At 46.8% G+C, this 17,590-nt stretch overlaps 1 protein-coding gene across 2 annotated transcripts; it reads right to left on the reverse strand.

The window, feature by feature from the left end:
• Window positions 1-4,795: 4,795 nt before the first annotated feature.
• Window positions 4,796-17,473, reverse strand: DRAXIN (dorsal inhibitory axon guidance protein). Of its 2 annotated transcripts, none has more exons than XM_062593438.1 (7): window positions 17,369-17,473; window positions 10,930-11,411; window positions 9,307-9,494; window positions 8,637-8,748; window positions 8,176-8,265; window positions 7,833-7,922; window positions 4,796-5,833 (listed from the first exon to the last, which is right to left on the reverse strand). In XM_062593438.1, exons 2-7 carry the CDS (start codon window positions 11,387-11,389, stop codon window positions 5,721-5,723), a joined length of 1,053 nt encoding a protein of 350 aa, XP_062449422.1. In that variant the 5' UTR covers window positions 11,390-11,411; window positions 17,369-17,473; the 3' UTR covers window positions 4,796-5,720. The 2 variants fall into 2 exon arrangements, with proteins under 2 accessions (XP_062449422.1, XP_062449421.1); XM_062593437.1 differs by lacking the exon at window positions 17,369-17,473 and adding an exon at window positions 16,932-17,002.
• Window positions 17,474-17,590: the final 117 nt, after the last annotated feature.

The raw sequence follows: 17,590 nt of genomic DNA on the forward strand, positions 1-17,590 counted from the left end.
CTGAACATGAATATGCATTTGGACTGTGTTGCAGTGTTCATAGGAAGTAAAAATGTCCAGTTTCTCTTTGCTGCGTACTGAGTCCTGTTGACTGCTAATACACAGCATGCTGAGATCTACCAAGACAAAGTATTAAATGACAAAATGAAGCAACTTAGAGAATGGTAACCAAAAGTACCTGAAGAAAACTGATTAGCTGCATAGCAGCTGAACAACAGAAAAAATAAGCTGTAAATGTCCCCCCCAAAAAATCTCTGATTGTACCACTTAACCAGATGAAAAACTGAAAACTAACTCATCTATTGGTACATCCCACATTAGTTGTGGCTTTCTTTCCATTTCTGTACTTTGCAGGGAAGCCCTGGCTCTACTCATAGAAGTAGCGATATCAAATGGGACGAATGATAATGCTCCCAGTGATGCCAAGGACTGTATTTTACCCTAAATGGCAAACAAATGTCGTGACACCTAAAAAAAAGAGAGAGACTTTGGATAGCCTTTTTACTGCCTTAGTGTTTGGGTGAAAACAGCAATAAGGATGCCCTTCTACCCAGATAGGTCTCTAGCAAAGGAATAATGTTGTTATAAAGACAAATTCCGCTGTCATGCTGCAACCCAATTTAAGTATAAGCACTGGTTAGATGCAGCAGTATGTGGGCGTCTTTTCTCCTTTCAACGTTTTCATTTGGTCTGAGTGAGACAGTCTCATTATCATTTTTACAGCACGAGCCATAATTTGGATTGATGTGACTGCTGTTTAATGCAAAGCATTCGTTTCCCCTTGTACAATAAAAGCACCTTACTTCATTTTGTTCATCAATGTATTGTGCAATTAATTCAGCACTGCTTATTATATCCTGGCTTGCATGTCATGGACTCAGGGGACTCAGAAGTGTCTTAATGATCTCATGGATATGAAAACAATGAGAACTATGACAGACATTATGCATTTGCACGTCTCTCACACCTATCTGATCTGTGAGGTTTATTGTTTTTTATCTCTGCTTTGCTTTGCTTGTACATTGTAAATTGCCTCTCTGTGTAACCTGCTGCCTCTGTTCCCTTCCCTAGGCTTGATAGTTCAAAGCAACATAAACAGTGCGAAAGACAAGCAGTGAGATAAAGAGGACCTGCAGGGAGAAGCAGATGACCCAGGAGACTGGAAAGACAATGTGGAGATTTTCCTAAATAGCAGACTGGTCCAGGTGAGTTCAGCTTAGTATAACTAATGTAATATCCATTATGTAGATGATTTATCAAATATATTGGTGGTATGTCTTCTGCAAGATGGGTAAAAACCTGTTACACAGCTGGCTTCCTTCCTGACAGCATAAAAAAGAGGCTGGGAAGGCAGAAATGCTTTCCTTTGTGTCTTCAGGACACTGTACTCTTGATGTGCAAGGTTATAGCAGTTCTGTAGGGCAGCAGAGGAAGTGATATAATTGCCCCTGCTGTCCCTGTCTGGCCTGTGGAGATGGCCAGACACTGTATATTCTTGTCACTCACTCAGGGTCTAGTCTGAAGGTAACTAAAGATTGCAGATGACACTGGTATCTTTGAATTGGGCCCTTGTCTGCTGAGCTGAGAGCAATGAAGGCATCAATCCCGCAGAAATACGTATTATCTATAGTGTATTATCTATATAGATATTATACATAGATATAAGTATATTATCTGGAGAGCCTTTCTGAATAAGCAGAGAGGAAGGACATATAGAAGTTGTCCTGGCTCTGCAAACTCTTAAATCCCAGTGGGAAATCAGCAAACAGAAACATTATTAGAACTGAAGGGGAAACTGAAGGTATTTTGTAATGCTGGCAGAGAACCTCCTCCTGCAACTTTGCTGCAAAATGATCTTTGCCAAGATCATTTGGGGAGTGGGGAGGGTTACACTAAGGTGTAATCTTGACAAACTTAAAAGTCCTTTTTAATCTCATCAAGGAAGAGCTGCTCCTCTGATTTTCTAAAATCTAACTAGAGCTTTGAGATTTCTCTTTCTTCACGGGCACTCTAGAAAATGAATTGAGATAGCAGAAGTGGGTTTTAGGGGTGCATGTGATCATTCAAAACATTCCAAGAAAACAACATCCCTCATTGTTTCTGATAAAAAACGTGAACAGCAATGTTTTCTCTAGGCTTTTTGCAGCAGAAACTCTGACTGGCATGGACTGGAACAATACAGTATAACATGAGTTTGAAACTGAAGCGCTTTCCCATACTATGAATTGACAACAGGGTAATTAGTGGGGAGAGAGAGAGGGTTTCAACAAGACACCTCCTCTCAAGCTAAAATGAATGCGGACTATTACAGACCTTAGACAGAATGATTCCCAAGTGTTTTAATTTATGCTTCCCCTCCTTGTCTTCCTTGTACTCATCATTTTGGCAACTGCCAGCAATATCCCTGAGATTCAGCAGCATTTGCAGAGCAGGCAGCTGCTGAGATGATTATGTCAAATCAGCACGCTGTCCTCTCGTTTCCATGTCTAATGACTCTCACCCTTGGAGAAGTGGCTCAGAACGATGCATGCCCCTCAGATTCATTGTGAGGCTGCTAACAGCAGTGACTCCAGAGCAGGAGTTTGGGTGGGGCTCTGTCACTCACCTAACTTACATGTGTGCTCTGTAATTAACTCTGAAAATTATTCCACAAAGCCCTGCTATAGCTGGTTTGGGCCTGATTCAAAGCCCTTTCAAGACAATAGAAGACCTTACAAGAGCTCTGGATTAAGCTCTCTGGAGGCAGTAGAGAAGCTAAGCTTGTGTGAATGTTTAATTTCATGAGAGTTTCCCGAACAATCATTTAAGAAGAACATATAAATCAGGATTTACATGACGTTGGTCTCCCTCTCTCATTCGGAGCTGATGTCCCTAAAGGCAGATCTGTCTGTCACTGACTGCTCTGCAACTGAGAGATACTGGGAAGGAAGAGGAAAGTTGCTAAATGTAATCCAGTGATAAGTGTCACTCTGCAAGTGTTGTCATGCCCCTAAGACATAGCACAGAGCAGCGATGAAAAGCTTTGCTTCGTTCAGAAGTGGGTTGAACTTCCCTTGTACAAATGCTGCCCTGGGGTTTTATATCACAAACTGGGCTTGTATTCCACACTTTGGAGTATTATTTACTCAACAGCTTTCATTTACACTGCAATTGTGAAGTCAGTATTTTATCTGGCAGATACATAAATCGGGTTGTGCAATTTGTTTTGCATTGCTGTGGCTGTGCAACATGTGCATGTGTCACAGCTCACCCTTTCTACTCCATCTCTGCAACATCACAGTTTGGATCAGAAAGAATGATCTTGGTTATGGACTCTCTGAAATTCCACTGTGAGAAATCAATTCAATAATCTTGTGACTTAGTTTATAATAAATAACTCCATTTTCACTGATGTTAGACATTTAACTAATCTAACCAGTTAAGGAATCAAATGCTCTTTATACTCAAGAGCAAATAGCACTCCTAAAGCAGAAGAAGCAAGCGGTCCCCTTTCGAAGTCTAAAGGCTGATCAAAATTCAGACTTGCAGTTCAAACCTGCTTATTTGACAGGATTTGCACCACAGTCTTGCCCAAAACATAGGCCAGATGCTTGCAAGGATTCTATATGCAGTGTATGGGACAATGGATAGCAGAGTCACCTAGGATAAAGACCTGTACAAAATTTCCACCTTCCTTTCAATAGCACTGTTCCAACACCGATATCTGCTCCTATGCTGGAAAGCAGCATGCTGTCAAACCTGTCTTTGATAGTGACTTTGCATGTGGTTGTCATTGGTGTCACACAGACCAGGGTTTGAGAGCTCTGCAATTGACTGTGATCAGTTAAAACCTTTTTCCCTTTATGCTTCCCCTGACAATAGCTCTGGCAGTACCACCCACTATTCTGCATCTGGGCTGAGGGAGGGATTGCATTTCTCTCTCTGGGTTAACAATTGTATCCTTGGTGTCATAGCATAGAGCTGGACCCAAACACCTTACTTTACTCATGATTTTTGGACTGAGACTGTAATGCTGGAAGCAGAATTCTAAATTGCTACATCTGAGTGGCAGGTTTTGCCTAACTGCTCCTTTACGAATTCTTCCTTCAGCATATCTCCTAGCAGTGCAGATGTATGTGGGTGAGAACTATTAGTGTATATGTAGCATATCCCTGTAGTCATGACTGGGTGCTCTTCACATTAGAGGCGTAAACTATTACGCATTTGAGCATTTGAATGAATACACAGTGCCAAAGAACACTACAACAGAAACAGGAGTGCAAAATGGAGATTTGCCTACCATAATGGAAGACAAAGGGATTTAAGGAAGCAGCATAGAGAGGGTTCTGACCATGGCACTAGAATTAATATTTCTGTTCCTACAAAAAGTGCTGCAAATCTCCAGGTTCTTGCATTTAACATTCAAAAGACTTAAGAGCTCTCTCACTCGCTAGAAGCCAGGATGTTGAGGTAATAGCAATAGACAAGAATATTCTTATCAACTAACAGTTTTCCCGTTTAAACATATGTTTAAACATAGCCTGTGTTGCCCCATTGTATCATGAGGTCAATAACTTAGTATTAATTTAAAGAAGATTTAAACATCTGGATGGTACTAGGCAGAAACTGAATGCTAGCTGCAATGTGAGTAGAGGATACTAGCCCACGTGGATCTCGTCTGAGCAGAAAAAATTTTCATACCAAGTGGCACAGTTGCTCTGTGCGATTACCTGAAGCAGTCAGTGCTTCTCTCCTACAGGCTTTTCTGGCTCCTGCTCATGGTTAGGTGCAGTTAAAGCAGCAGAAAAGTTGCACAAAGGGTATCTATCATAACTTTATTTACATATCATGGAAACGCACATGCAACATGTCACAGGATGTACTACAAGGGAACTGTCTGTTCCTATCTCCTATTACCAAAAAACTTTATTTTTGGCTCACTAGGAAAACTATTACTTCCCCAGAAAGCTCCTAAAATAATCATTAAAAAATAACAGACTTGGCAGGATAACCAAATGAGTGAGAGCTGCAGGCTGGGATGTCTTGCTGTATCCTTGCAGAAACCAGGTGGTTCTCTGGGAGCAAAACAGGAAGAAAGGAGTAGGAATTGACAGTCCCAAGGAAGACAGGTAGGAAACGGTAGTGTATAACAGCTGGGGAATATCTGTCTGTAGCAATGAACAAGGGAGAGAGCAAGAGCTCTAACAGGGGGTCCTCTCCCGCCTAGGCAGCCAGTTTCCTGCTGATCCATCTTCATCTCCTACCTTTGCACCCAGAGGCTACAAGCTTCCTATCCTCTAAGAACCTCTGATCCTTAACAGACGTCGACCACTCTTCTCAAGCAGTAGTTAAGGGGCAAAACTCAAGCTCATCTACCATTTGACCTGAAGGATCTTTCATATCTTGCCTGCATTGAAAGGATGTGTAGCAACTGAAGTGCCTTTGTCCTACTTCAAGGCATTGGACTGGCAGTCAGGATCATCTGCTAACTGGCAGAGGGGGACCCAGCTGCATGGCAGGGGTGTGCTGAGGGAAGGGAGGGCAAAGCAGTCTTGGTATAGAAAAGACTTAGACTGCTCTATTCATAAGTCACCACCAGCATCCATCTTGTTGGAGCCTGGCATGTTCAGAGCCTGCAGCTTCAATCATTTGCTTGACTTTTTCTCTAATCCCCATTGCTAGGTATAAATGGTTTGTCCCCAGCTCCAGACCTTCCAGGCAGGAAATAGAGTCCCACCCTTCTAAACGTTAATGAATGATCCCTGATCTCCGTTGGCTGACTCAGGCTCCACACAACGTCCTTTCCTTCGGGTCACTCTTCGGTTCCGGTGAAATTTGGCATAACAGCGTAGCCCTATGGAAAAGGCACACATGGTGAGCAAGAGGGATGAGGGCTCACTGTAGCGGTAACATCACACAACTAGCTCCCAGCCTCAGTTCATGACAAAACCCACTACAGAGGGGACAGTCCCAGGACAAGGAAGCTTGGGCCATGTCAAATGAGAAGGGGAGAGTGCATTATTTTCTGGACCTTTCTATTCTGTTTGGCTCACTGTTCTTGTTTGGAATTCACTGGGCCAGACATAAGGTTTCACTGAGTTCTTGGAATACCAATTAATTATCCTGGGATTATTCCAGTGATTTTAAGGAAGCCTTGCTTAGCTCATCTCATTACTTCCCATTACTATCTAAGTGATCTTTCCATTGGGAAATTACTGTAGACTTAATGTGGAGCAGCAATGGCTGGGGAGCTCCATTTGCTATTTATTTTGGTGAAGTACCAGGAGAAGAGGGGAGACTCTGAAGTGGTATTATCCAGTCTGCTCCAAAGCTTACTGCTGATGTCCTTCATTTTCTCTGTTTTCGATGCTAGAAGTGCAGGGTCTGAAGGAAGTTATCTGATCTAGCTTTGATGAACATTGAGGAAAAAACATCTTATTTGTAAAAGGCATCATTATACAGCCTCCCATGACAGTGGGAGGGAATGGGAGCCTTTGGTCAGAGTCATCTGTTTCTGGTACTGGTATGTTTGTCTTTTGGTGTCTCTTGTCTGACTTTGTTAAAACACAATGCATAGCAGGTTGGGCTGTACTGGGACAGCTGTGTGCATATGCCTCCCACAAAAGCCCTAGTTTTCAGTAGCCAAGGATCACTGGGGTTCTCGGAAGGAACTGATTTGATCATCTTAGAAACTGCAATCCTATTTACTTCCAAAGCAAACACCAGATAGCAACAGTGCTAGCACCCCTAGAGCGGGGGAGGCTGAGGATTTATAGCATCTATAATGAGACAGCCAATAAAACTGTCCTTGAGTACTTGTACACTGGAGACCCAGCAATGTCACAGGTCACTGAGCAGCCTTTTGGAGTGCATGTCCCTGGGCTTTGTTGAGATCAGGCTACCCTGAGGATGGATTTCTGCCCCTCATTACCAATCCCCCCGGGCAGTCAGGCTTCCCATAAGGAAAGCACACAAGGTTAGATGCGCTGCTCTTATCAAGTAGCTTTTCTATCTTTTCTGGACTCTACATCTCTGGGGATCTTTTTATGCTATAGAGGATGCATATTTGGCATCAACTTGTAACTAGCTTAAATATAAAGCAGGGCCATGGGGCAGCCTTCATGAGACTTGCAGAAGCATTTCTCTAGGCTAATCTATCAAAAGATCCTTTTTGATGAGGACCTTCAAGTGTTGCACAACACACCCAAGGTGAAGACTATCCTTTAGGCCTCTTATTTCCAGGAAATCAGTCTGTTTAACTGAGCGAAAAATAGGTGAGGGGACCTGGTCAAAGTTACTAGGTACCTACACAGGTCATGAAACTTAGCAATAGGAGTTTTGTTCTAGCAGAGAAGACCCAGTGAGTGGAGCAGATCTTGAACACATTCAGATTAGGAAACTGCCTTTCAACATCTTCATATTGTAACTGCCATCTATTAAGGGCTGCTGTGGATTCTTCAGAAACAGTTTTAAGAAACAGAAATCTGTGTCCTGCCCATGCCAACAAAATTGCTATGGATTGAATGGAAATTAACTCAGAGAGCCCTATTAGGCATAAGGTCATGTAAAACAAGAGGATAGTAGTCTGATTGGTTTTATAGTCTGTGAGACTTCAAAGCCCCACCGAGGTGTTAATATATTGGGGCTTCTTCTAGAGATACTAGGATACATATTTTCAGGAGGGAAAACAAAGATATCCCAGAGGACTCATAGGTCACAGTGTGAGTCAATGATAGGGAAAGGCCAAGAACAGCAAAGCTTGTCTCCTGTTTCTACCTACAAACCACTAGTACTAGGCAACTCACTTAATCACTAAGCTAGCTAAAAAGGGGAGAACATGAAGCTGAACTCACCTTCAGTGCACATACAGTCATCATAACATTTGTTGTTAAGGCCTCGATTGTGTGGTTTGCAGAGGTGCTCACGTAAGTCACAGCAAGAGCCTGCCAACACAGAAGCGGGGTCAGCATAGCTGATTTGTCCCCGTGTAGAGCTACTGACAGCCATGACAGCTCCACATTACAGACATCAGCTGTTCCCAGAACACACCCCAGAGAGTCTCTGCCCATCCCTCTGCATGCCACTTTCCATCAGCATTAAAAAATAGGATACTGATGCTAAAACCTAGGCTCATGTTTGATGTTTAGAACATCGATCTCATGTTTGGAGAAGGGGCTCTGTCAGACTGTTCCTGACCTGGGAGGCAGTCAAGGTGATGGTCACATGGCTCTCCTTCAGCTGACAGGGTTTCATTCCCACTGTTGGGGTTCTTACTGCGGCGTTTCTCTATGGAAAGAACAGATGCTGATAGCAAATTTCACACTAGTGTTTTTATTTTGGTAACTGAATTGTTCCAGGGTGAAAATAGCCTCAGGCTTCAGGAGTCAGAGCTCTAAACCATTAGCTTTTCTCCTCCCTACTTCTCAACCCCTTGTCTAATCATTTCCCCCTTACCCTCAACCTATCCAACCAAAACTAGAAACAAGCTGAAACAGAACACAAAACAGAGTCAGCATTATGCTCTTCCTCTCTCATTCTACCACTTCCCCTATGATCTTACATCTTTCAGCATGTCTGTGAACACGAACCATAGGCCAAGCCTTAGAGAATGACCTTTGGGAAAGAGGACAGGGAGGTCAACAGTGGAAGTATAGCACCTTTCTTTTTAGCAGATGGCCACATTTCTGGTTTGAGGTCCTCATAGTCTGTCCAGTCAAAGAGTGTCATATCTAGGGTGGGCATCACATCCCCATCTTGCCTGAGGCGTGCCTGCAGACCACAAAGAACCAAATAGATTATCAATTGCACGTCTATAGCAGTATTCAAGTCTTCACAAGTTTTCCTGGTGCTTTCAGACCTTAATGAGGCCTCAAGTTCCTTTGCCTTGTCTACTGGGGATTCTTGTCATCTCATTTTCAAAGAGAAATAGTTCAAGGATGAGCTTGTCTAAAATATTCATCATTCTCTTGTTGCAGCATAAATCAAGAGAGAAGTTTTCACTGCTTCTATGTGAGGAAGAGAGGCCAGTAAAGAACATCAGGATATGCTGCCTCCCCAGGCAAGTGTTCCTGCTGTCTCTCTGGTCCTTGAAGCTGAATGAACATGGCTAGCTAAGGAAGAAGTAAGAGAAGGAAGAAAGACAACTAAAGGAGCTCTTTATGAAGAAGAGGTGTTTAGATGTCTCCAAGGTAGAGGGCTGATTTTCAGGAAGGGCTTTTGTTTTAGGCAAACACTTATCTATAAGTGAAAAAAAGGAAACCAGACCTTAGCAGCAGGAGATTTTTGCCTATATCAAAGGTACAATGCAGTTGCTAGCTGTCCCTTTACCTGTGACCGGGGTGATGTGGCTGGAAGAACAGGAGGCTCTTCTGTGGAAGCTGCCAGTTCCAGTGCAGTGAAGTGAAGCATTGTGGGAGTCAGACTTGTAGTCTCCTCTGCCTGGAGATTTTGAAACTGCTCTTCAAAACTTTCAGGCTTCTTGTACAGGGAACTTGGCCCAACATCAGGAGTCTTCCCTGCAGGGGGCAAGAGGTACAGCAGCATTAGCTTTCTCACCTTCCTTTCTGTGCACCATGAAAAGATTTAGATCAAGAAATCCAAATATCATCCAGCCACTGGCCAACCTTCCATCACCCTGAACTGCCATTTATACCAGTGCAAAGCAGAGTCATGTGCTATTAGATCAAAGTGATAGATCGGGTCCAGAGTAGATGGATCTTAGTTCTTAAATACTCAAGTCATACATAATAGCACCTTGTTGAAACATATCTACATCCTGGCTAAGAAGCAATGGATTTCTTCCTAAGAAAGATGAGAATCTTCAAAACTTCTTCAAGCTATAGACATAGACAGCCAATTGTTTTGGGAACAATCCTTGTTCTCTGGGCTCAAGGATATAAAATGAACCTATTTAGCCATTTTTAAACCAATGTCTTAAGCTGCAAATTCATCTTATTTCAATTTAAGACTGAGTGATTTGAATTTAGCTCATGTCCAGACCTACCTAACTTGAACCAGGAATATATTCACAGACTGTTCTCTGGTTTTGCTAAGCATTAGTTTAAATATATACCTGAAGTTAAACCAATGAAACATCTGCTTTGTACTCTGCAAAATATTGCTTCAAACCAGTGTCTGTTGCATGATCTTCTATATTGCTTAACAGGAGTTGTTTAGTTAGTCCTCTGAGAAAATAATAGAGTTCTTCTTTACTGAAACAGGGAGGAGTGATAGCTGGAAGTCAGGGACAGACACCAAACTTGTCAAATGGTGTAGACTGACATAGATTGCCTGGCTTTGATGGGACTACAGATGTACAACACTGAGCACATCATACCAGAGACATATACCTACAACTCAACCTGTGACAGAAAATACTCAAAAACTGTCAACATTTTAAGACTAACATTTTAGTGCAATCTTACACCTGCAAAAGTTACATTTTTATAGACAACTTTATTTTTCTAACTTAATTTGGCTGAAATACAGAAGAATACAGGCTCTGATGAGAAGAAAACGGTCTTCAAGCTAAGTCAGGTTGTTTTATTATTTCTAGTTCTGGTCATGTTTTGAAATCAGTGGAGAGATTAAGCATGACTTGGACATGTTTGTTCATAATTGAACCATTTGCTGAAAAGCAGAAAAAAACAAAGCAGGCCACCCAAAAACATAAAACAAAATCTCAGTCCCAGGAACTTTCAGAACTCCCCCCATAAGGTAAACCAGGTCATTTTCACAAAACTGCAGTCAGCAGGGAAAAACTCTTGATTCTGGAGTTCCCTTTTTTCTTGTGCCTCTTTTGTTTGGCAGATTTCTCCCCAGAGCAGGCTCACATCCCACACCCTCCACACACCCATATGGCTCAATAACAGCTGCATCTTCTTGCCCTCATACAAGCGACACTCATTTCAAGTGACCCAACAGCCACAGCTTCCCTTGGAGCTCAAATACCTCTGTGGTGTTTCAGTCTGTCCCTGCGGCTGTGCCGCCGGTGCTCTCGGTTCTGCTTCTTTCCCCTCTCAGACCCGGGGGATTGGTTCTCCCTCTCAGGATATGGGAACTCAAAACCCAGGAACGCATCCTTATCCTGTTTCAGGGCTGCAGGCTGTCCTACCGCTGCCAGCTCTTCCATGGCTGGAGCTCCACTCCCCGTTCTGAGGGCCTCCTCCCCGCCTGGCTGCCCTCTAGAAGGCATGGCATGGACCTGCTCTTTCTTGGCCAATCCATGCTTGTGGTGGTGCCCACTTCTGGGCTGCTGTGGCCACAGCTCTTGGTTTTGAAGGTGGTTGTTGTTCTCTGCGACATTTTTGAGCTTTGTGCCAGGGTCCAGGGAGACTGCAAGGCTGATGTCAGAAAGAGCCAGTATGCACAGGAAAAGGAAAGGGGAGAAGGAGTTGGAAAAAGATGCCATAATCCTGGGTGCTCTGCCTCACCTGCAAGTAAAAAACAAAATGAAAAAAAAACAACTTGCAGGAACTGCAAAGACTGCCAAGATTAAGACTGAGGGCACCTAGGTGAAAGCAGTAGTTCATGTGTCCAGAGCTGGGAGTTATTCCCTCCTTGGTTATGTCCTCCTTTCCCAGCCCTGGCTATAGCAGCTGAGACACATGTGCAGGGCCTGCAGGGATGAGATTCCCAGTTTCATATGCAAATGAGGGCCATCAATCAGTGGGACATTCCCCTTTGATTCCTGACTAGACCTCCCCCCCCATTCACGCCTGCCATCTGAGGGGCTGGGGATGCTGGCTCCTGCAGGCCAGAGCCCCCACAGCGCCTGCACAGCACCAGCTGTCAGGCTGGGGCTGCTTGCTGCCAGGTTGGCATCCTGGACCTGGCTGGCACCAGCCCCCCACCTCACAGCTGGTTTCTTTGCAATGAAGATGTCAAGATGAACAGAACTGGAAGCAGATGGTGGCCTCGCAGGACTGGCAACAACAACAGCCTTGAGCAGCTCAAGATGGACAGGCGCACATGCACAGACACAGATACAAACACAGACGCACACACACACACACACGGAGACACACACACACAAACACACACACACACAAAAAAAAAAAAAAAAAAAAAAAAAAAAAACACTGCTTCAGAGCAGCTAAAAGTGGCCAAGGGAAGAGAAAGCACTGGAAACTTTGTGTTGATATCTCATGTTGTAACAGGGAAACAAATCTCCTGCTGGGGCAGGGGATGCTGCTCTTAGATCAAGGGGCAGGGAAGCAGGCCAGGTTCTCCCTGCATTATCCCACTTTCCTTCCTTGATCGTGCACAAGTCACTTCACCTCGCCCTGCAGGTGACACGATCACTAGGAGGGTAGTTTAAGTCCAGAGAACACTTGGAGTCCCTCTGCACAGTGGATGCAGAGTATTCTCATTCATTCTGCTTCAGTGCTATATTTTCAAGGGACTCTTCATGCCTGGGTTTGTGCGAAGAGACCTGGCTTTGGGACATTGCGCAAGTTAGAGACTTCCACTGGCCACAAAAGACAACAAATTGTGAGCTGAGGACTGATTTGGGAGGTACTTGGTCTCTCATTTGCTGAAGGCATAATACTGCAAAACAGTATTTCACTGGCAGCTACTTGGTACAAAGGAAAACCAGACTGACAGCTAAATCCATTAGCAAAGCACTTGAAGTTCCTGCTTCAAAACCAGTGGAACAAATAGCAACCAAGCTAAACCAAAGCTCTGCATCCACTATGTGGTTTTTTTTCTTAGGATTTTCTCTTTAAAAGCCAGAGCAAACCAGCTGGATCAAGGCAACACACAGAACAACTCAAAGAGCTGGAGACAGCATCTTACCTTTTTATCTGTAGGCAAAATGCCAAAAGGAGAGAACAAGTGCAAAGCAAATGTGAGGCACGTGCCTCCAACCTCACGAATCAGTCACACATAGACAAGCCCTTTGATGATGAACCTGACAGACACATTAGCTGCAGATACTGACTTCTTGTAGGAGCTAGAAAATAGCTAAAAGCTGCAGAGCAGTTAAACAGAATGTCTACTTCAAAGTGCAGGGGGCATTTGTTTAAGATGCCCAGCCATCTTGTTGGAATGACACAGTGTGAAAGTGCAGCACATGTGTTGCCTCACCTCTGCACTGCCTCAGAAGGCAGTGCCCCAGTCTTCTCTCAACCACCTGTCTCAGTAACCCGATGTGCATGTAATAACTTCAGAAACCTCTTTCTACCGCCTCCTGATTGCACTACAGAAGCTAGAAAATTGACATGTTCAAAAGGCAGCTAGACTACGCAACAGCAGCTCTGATTCTCCTCAGTGCTCAGGTTCCAGATGTCCCAGCTCCAAAGCAAACTCCACTCTCCCCTCTCTCAGGACCCTAGTGCACAGAGAAGCCAGTGCTAGCCGCTTGGTGGTGTCCTGACAGAAATGGCCTCACTCTGGTGGTCCAGTTTTTCTGCAGAAGGTGAAATCCTGCCCTGAGCTGAGACACATACCTGGCAGAGGGAAGCTTGGCCCTGTAAGAAGGTACCTTTGCCAAACTGCTCTAAAACAAAAGCATGTTACATCAAGACCAGCTTTCATCCTCTTCTTAGAGCTGGTGTATTAATAAAGGAAAAAGCCAAAGCATTTGCCAAGCTAAGCTGCTCCTATAGTTCTCCACATTACCAGACCTAGATCCTCCTAATTCATCCTAGCACCTTGCATGTCTCCCAGAAATATGAACCACCTGCCTCTTGAGGTAACAAATCTGACTACTAACAGGAGAATGTGTCAAGCAAAGATAAGGCTTTAGAGCTACCTGTGATGCAGGCTCAGGGCTGATAAATGAGTTTCAGGGCTATGCTGTCTCTCAGCCACTAGTTCTGATCCATGCAAAATTAGATTTTTTGCATCTTGGGCAACTTTCCTGTAGACTCATTGATATAATTAGTGTTACTCTGCTTGTAGTTCTGCAAGGCAACCTGTACTGAATTAGTATACATAAACTCAGGCATCTTTTCCCTCTACAAATACGACTCTGTCACCTTTGTGGATAAGTAGGTTCTGACACTGCCCCTGCTGCATTTGCTTTGTGTTTGACAAAGTAGGGACACCAGATCAATTACATTCATTCATATATTTGACCATATGACCACAGGATACCTGACAGTCCTCTCCTTATCCTTTCATGTATGTTCTTTTGTAAAACCAAAGAGATCTAAAACTCTTGAACCCAGACACACAGAATATCAAGATCCTTTATCATCCCAGACCACAAATGATGCCGTTTGCCTACTCAGGGGCTGAACCAAGCTAGCCCCAAGCCTGAACTCTGGGCCTGGTATCTCTTCGGCTTTGGTAAGCTCAGGCTTTGGCAGGGGTGCATAAAGATTTTCTGAACACCAGACAATCTCAAGCTGCAGCAACAGAAAAAGTGTATGTGCATCTACATGTATGTCGTGCATGAGTGGCAGGATGATAGACAATGAACCCAGCTTTGTGTGCCAGGCTCCCTGTAAATAAGAAGCCATAGGGTGATGGATGGGCTTGGGAAGGCTTGGAGCAGAATGGAAGGGGTAGGCTCTATGCTAGCTGACATGCAGAGAGCTGGCTGGAGCCAGGAGGATGGCATTGTGTAGATAAATGAGATTTGACTTCCCTGCTGGGTTTCTTTCCATCTGTTTTTCTGTTTCTGGAGGCAAATGCTGGGGAGCTTCATATACAATCTGTCAATAGACCTTCACATTTCCAAGGAATCCACCCCCTCAGCTTTCTATGGCCCCCCAAACTAGACAGGAAATCTTACATCCATCCTTTTTTCTTTTTCCCCTGGGAGAAAGTAATACCACTTTTCTTGTCTCCAGCATTTATTGCACGCTGACTTTATAAAGAATAATTTTTCCCTGTTGTCCCAGGCATCCTCAGACCTGGCAGAGCCTCCGGCTCACAGATCTCCAGTCTGTTTGGATTCCTCTTCAGCACTACCCTCTTGTTTTCTCAAGTTGCCTTTATCCTTTGTCACTTTTTCTCCCTACTCTGCCTTTCATATTTATCTGACCCCATAGTTCCCTTGTCCCTCATGACAGCTTTTGGTGTAAAAGCATTCCCCTGTGCAGATATATAGGCTTAACCTGTTGGATTCCATCAACTCCCTCTGAGATATCTGTTTTCTTTTTGCCTGTGTCATTTTCTCTCACTTTTTGCCATTACTAAACACCGCTTGGACAGTAGAAAGGGCCAATTTCAGGTTTACTCTCTGCGCTGGTTGCACTAGTGGCACAAGAGACAGGACATAGAGAGTTAGGCCTGTGGAAGGCAGGGGTGGGGCAGCTGTAGTTGCCCCTGTTCTTCACAGAACATGGCCTGGGACAACCCACAATCAGTGACCACAAGAAATATGGCTCATTTGCCATTAGATAAAGGGCTGCAACTGGGACTCACTGCCCTCCTGATCACTCAGGTTACAAGTGGCTTATCCACACAGCATGACCAAGGAAATACTTTCTTTTGCAGAGTAGCCTGGCAGTTGTATACTTCTCATTAAGTCATTGCTAAGCTCCAGCACTTTGGCTCTGATGGATGCTGAGTATCTCACAGGTCTTTCATCTCACTGTTTGCCTCTCACCTTGAGCCATAAAGCTGTCACCCTTTCTCTTGTGGCTAATCTGACCCACACAGGGAGCATCACTGCTCTCAGTGTCAGTGCATGAGCACGGAGGGTGCAGCACCAACACCCTCCAGGACAGAACTGCCCAGCAAGTCACAGCATTGAAGTGGGAGAGGGGTATATGAATTAATATGCAGTACCCTCTGCTCTGCTTCCTGCTGGGACTTCGCAGAGTGGCTGACACAGCCATCACTGGCGACCTGCTATCAAACAGAGTCTCCTCTACCAAATAATGAGATTAAAATAGCAATGAGTCTGAGATTAGCATCTGAGATATAGTCGCTTGCTGTCAGTGCAGCAGAGAAGACTCCCCGGTTTAATGCACAATGCCTAGTGACAAATGAGACACAATCAATAGGAAAGGTCATTGCTCACCCGGCTGGAAAGTGCCCGCTAGTGTGACGTGGGAGGAGGGGGGCAGATTTGGCCCAGTCTTCACTGGGGGGAGAAGTGGGTATATCCCCAAGTGGCAGAACATTTAGGCTGTGCCTTCAACATTTTTTTTCTCATATGTCATTCCCACTTTGAACCAAGCTGTATAGGATTAATGCCTCCTTCTGCAAAGGGAGAGGAGATGAGAGTACAAAACCATTTCCATTAAACCCCCTGTTTGATGGAATACTTCGGCTGTGAATTGGATAAATGTCACTTAAATCCTACATGATGAATTATCGGCTGTAATAAGCCATTAACTGATGCCAAAATGGTTTAATTCAGCAATGCGATCTCACTTCTACCAGCAGAAGAGCAGCGAACACCCCGCGGGTACCCGGGGCGCACGGCAGCGCAGGGCTCTGCAAGCACAATACCTCGGTGGGAAAAGCTGCCCGCGCCTCTTGGCCGCTTCCCACTGTGGCTCTGGCTCGGAGCCGGGACGTACCTGGGATGAGCAAGGGGCGCGGTGCCCCTGTCCGCGGCGGCTTTGCCCCCAGGGAAGGTGAGAGCTGCCCCCGGGAGGCTGCTTGCAGTAGCCCCCGAAGGAGCCGGGGCTGGCGGGGAGCGAGCGCGAAGCCGCCCCGCGCCGCGCACGGCGCTGCACATCGCCGCCGCCGCACCGGCACGGCGGCAATAGCGCTGGCCCCGGCGCGGCCCCGGCCGCCTCGCTGCGGGCCCCCGCCCAGCCCGCCGCGCACCGGGGGCGACCCGGCGGCAGCCCGGCGGCGGCGGCGATGGGCGCCCGGCGCCCCCGGCCTTTGTGTCCCCCCCCCCCCCCCCCCCCGCGGCGCAGGGGCAGCGGGAAAGCCACCTCCAGCCCCGCATCCCTGCGCACGCCCGGGGAGAAGGGCTCGCTGGAGCCCGCACCGGCGCAGCCGCGGGGCTGGGGCGAGGCGAGCGCGGCGCTGCCTACCTGTCCGCCGCTCCTCGGCATGGGCTGAGCCCGGCGGGGCAGGGCAGGGCTGGGCTGGGCTGGGCTGTGCGTGCGGCGGGCGGGGAGGCAGATCTGCCAGGCGGGTGTGCGAGCCCGGAGGAGGAGGAGGAGGAGGAGACAGGGGGCGGCAGTGGGGGAATGTGGAGAGGGACCGGGGACGCCGGGAAGCCCGGGGGACTGGGGCGTGGGAGGCGCGGGGGGCTGCCCGGGTGCGTGGGGCGGGGGGTGCCGGCGGGTGCACGGTGCCGAGGGGCAGCGCGGGCGAGGCGGCGCCGGGCGGGCGCTCCCGGAGCCCGGCGCCCCGCGGGGCCGGTGGCGGCAGCCGCAGCCCCTGTCCCGGGCCGGGAGCGGGGCGGACAAAGGAAGGAGACAAAGGCGCGGAGGTGCCGGCCCGGGGCGCGGCGGCCCCCGCTCACCTGCGCGGCCGGACCCGGCGGCCCCGCTCCTCGCAGCGGCTGCCGCACGCTACGGCCACGCTACGGCCACGAGGGCGCAGCGTCCGCCGGTGCCGGGCGCCCCAGCCCCGCTGCCGCGCAGGGAGCTGCGGTCACGGAGCTCGGCCAGGGGGCCCGGACGGGACCCGGACCCCCGGCACCCCGCTCCTCCCGCCGCCGGGGGGCGCTAGGGCCCGGCGCCGC

The sequence above is a fragment of the Rhea pennata genome, chromosome 22 (assembly GCF_028389875.1).
Source record: "Rhea pennata isolate bPtePen1 chromosome 22, bPtePen1.pri, whole genome shotgun sequence".
Classification (NCBI taxonomy): domain Eukaryota; kingdom Metazoa; phylum Chordata; class Aves; order Rheiformes; family Rheidae; genus Rhea; species Rhea pennata.

Excerpts from the sequence above, each read along its gene's own strand:
- DRAXIN (XM_062593438.1), bottom strand. The coding sequence starts at position 11,389 with ATGGCATCTTTTTCCAACTCCTTCTCCCCTTTCCTTTTCCTGTGCATA. Across the intron at positions 9,495-10,929 it reads CAGACTGAAACACCACAGAG|GGAAGACTCCTGATGTTGGG; the intron begins GTATTTGAGCTC and ends TGCCCCCTGCAG. Across the intron at positions 8,749-9,306 it reads CCACATCACCCCGGTCACAG|GCACGCCTCAGGCAAGATGG; the intron begins GTAAAGGGACAG and ends TGTGGTCTGCAG.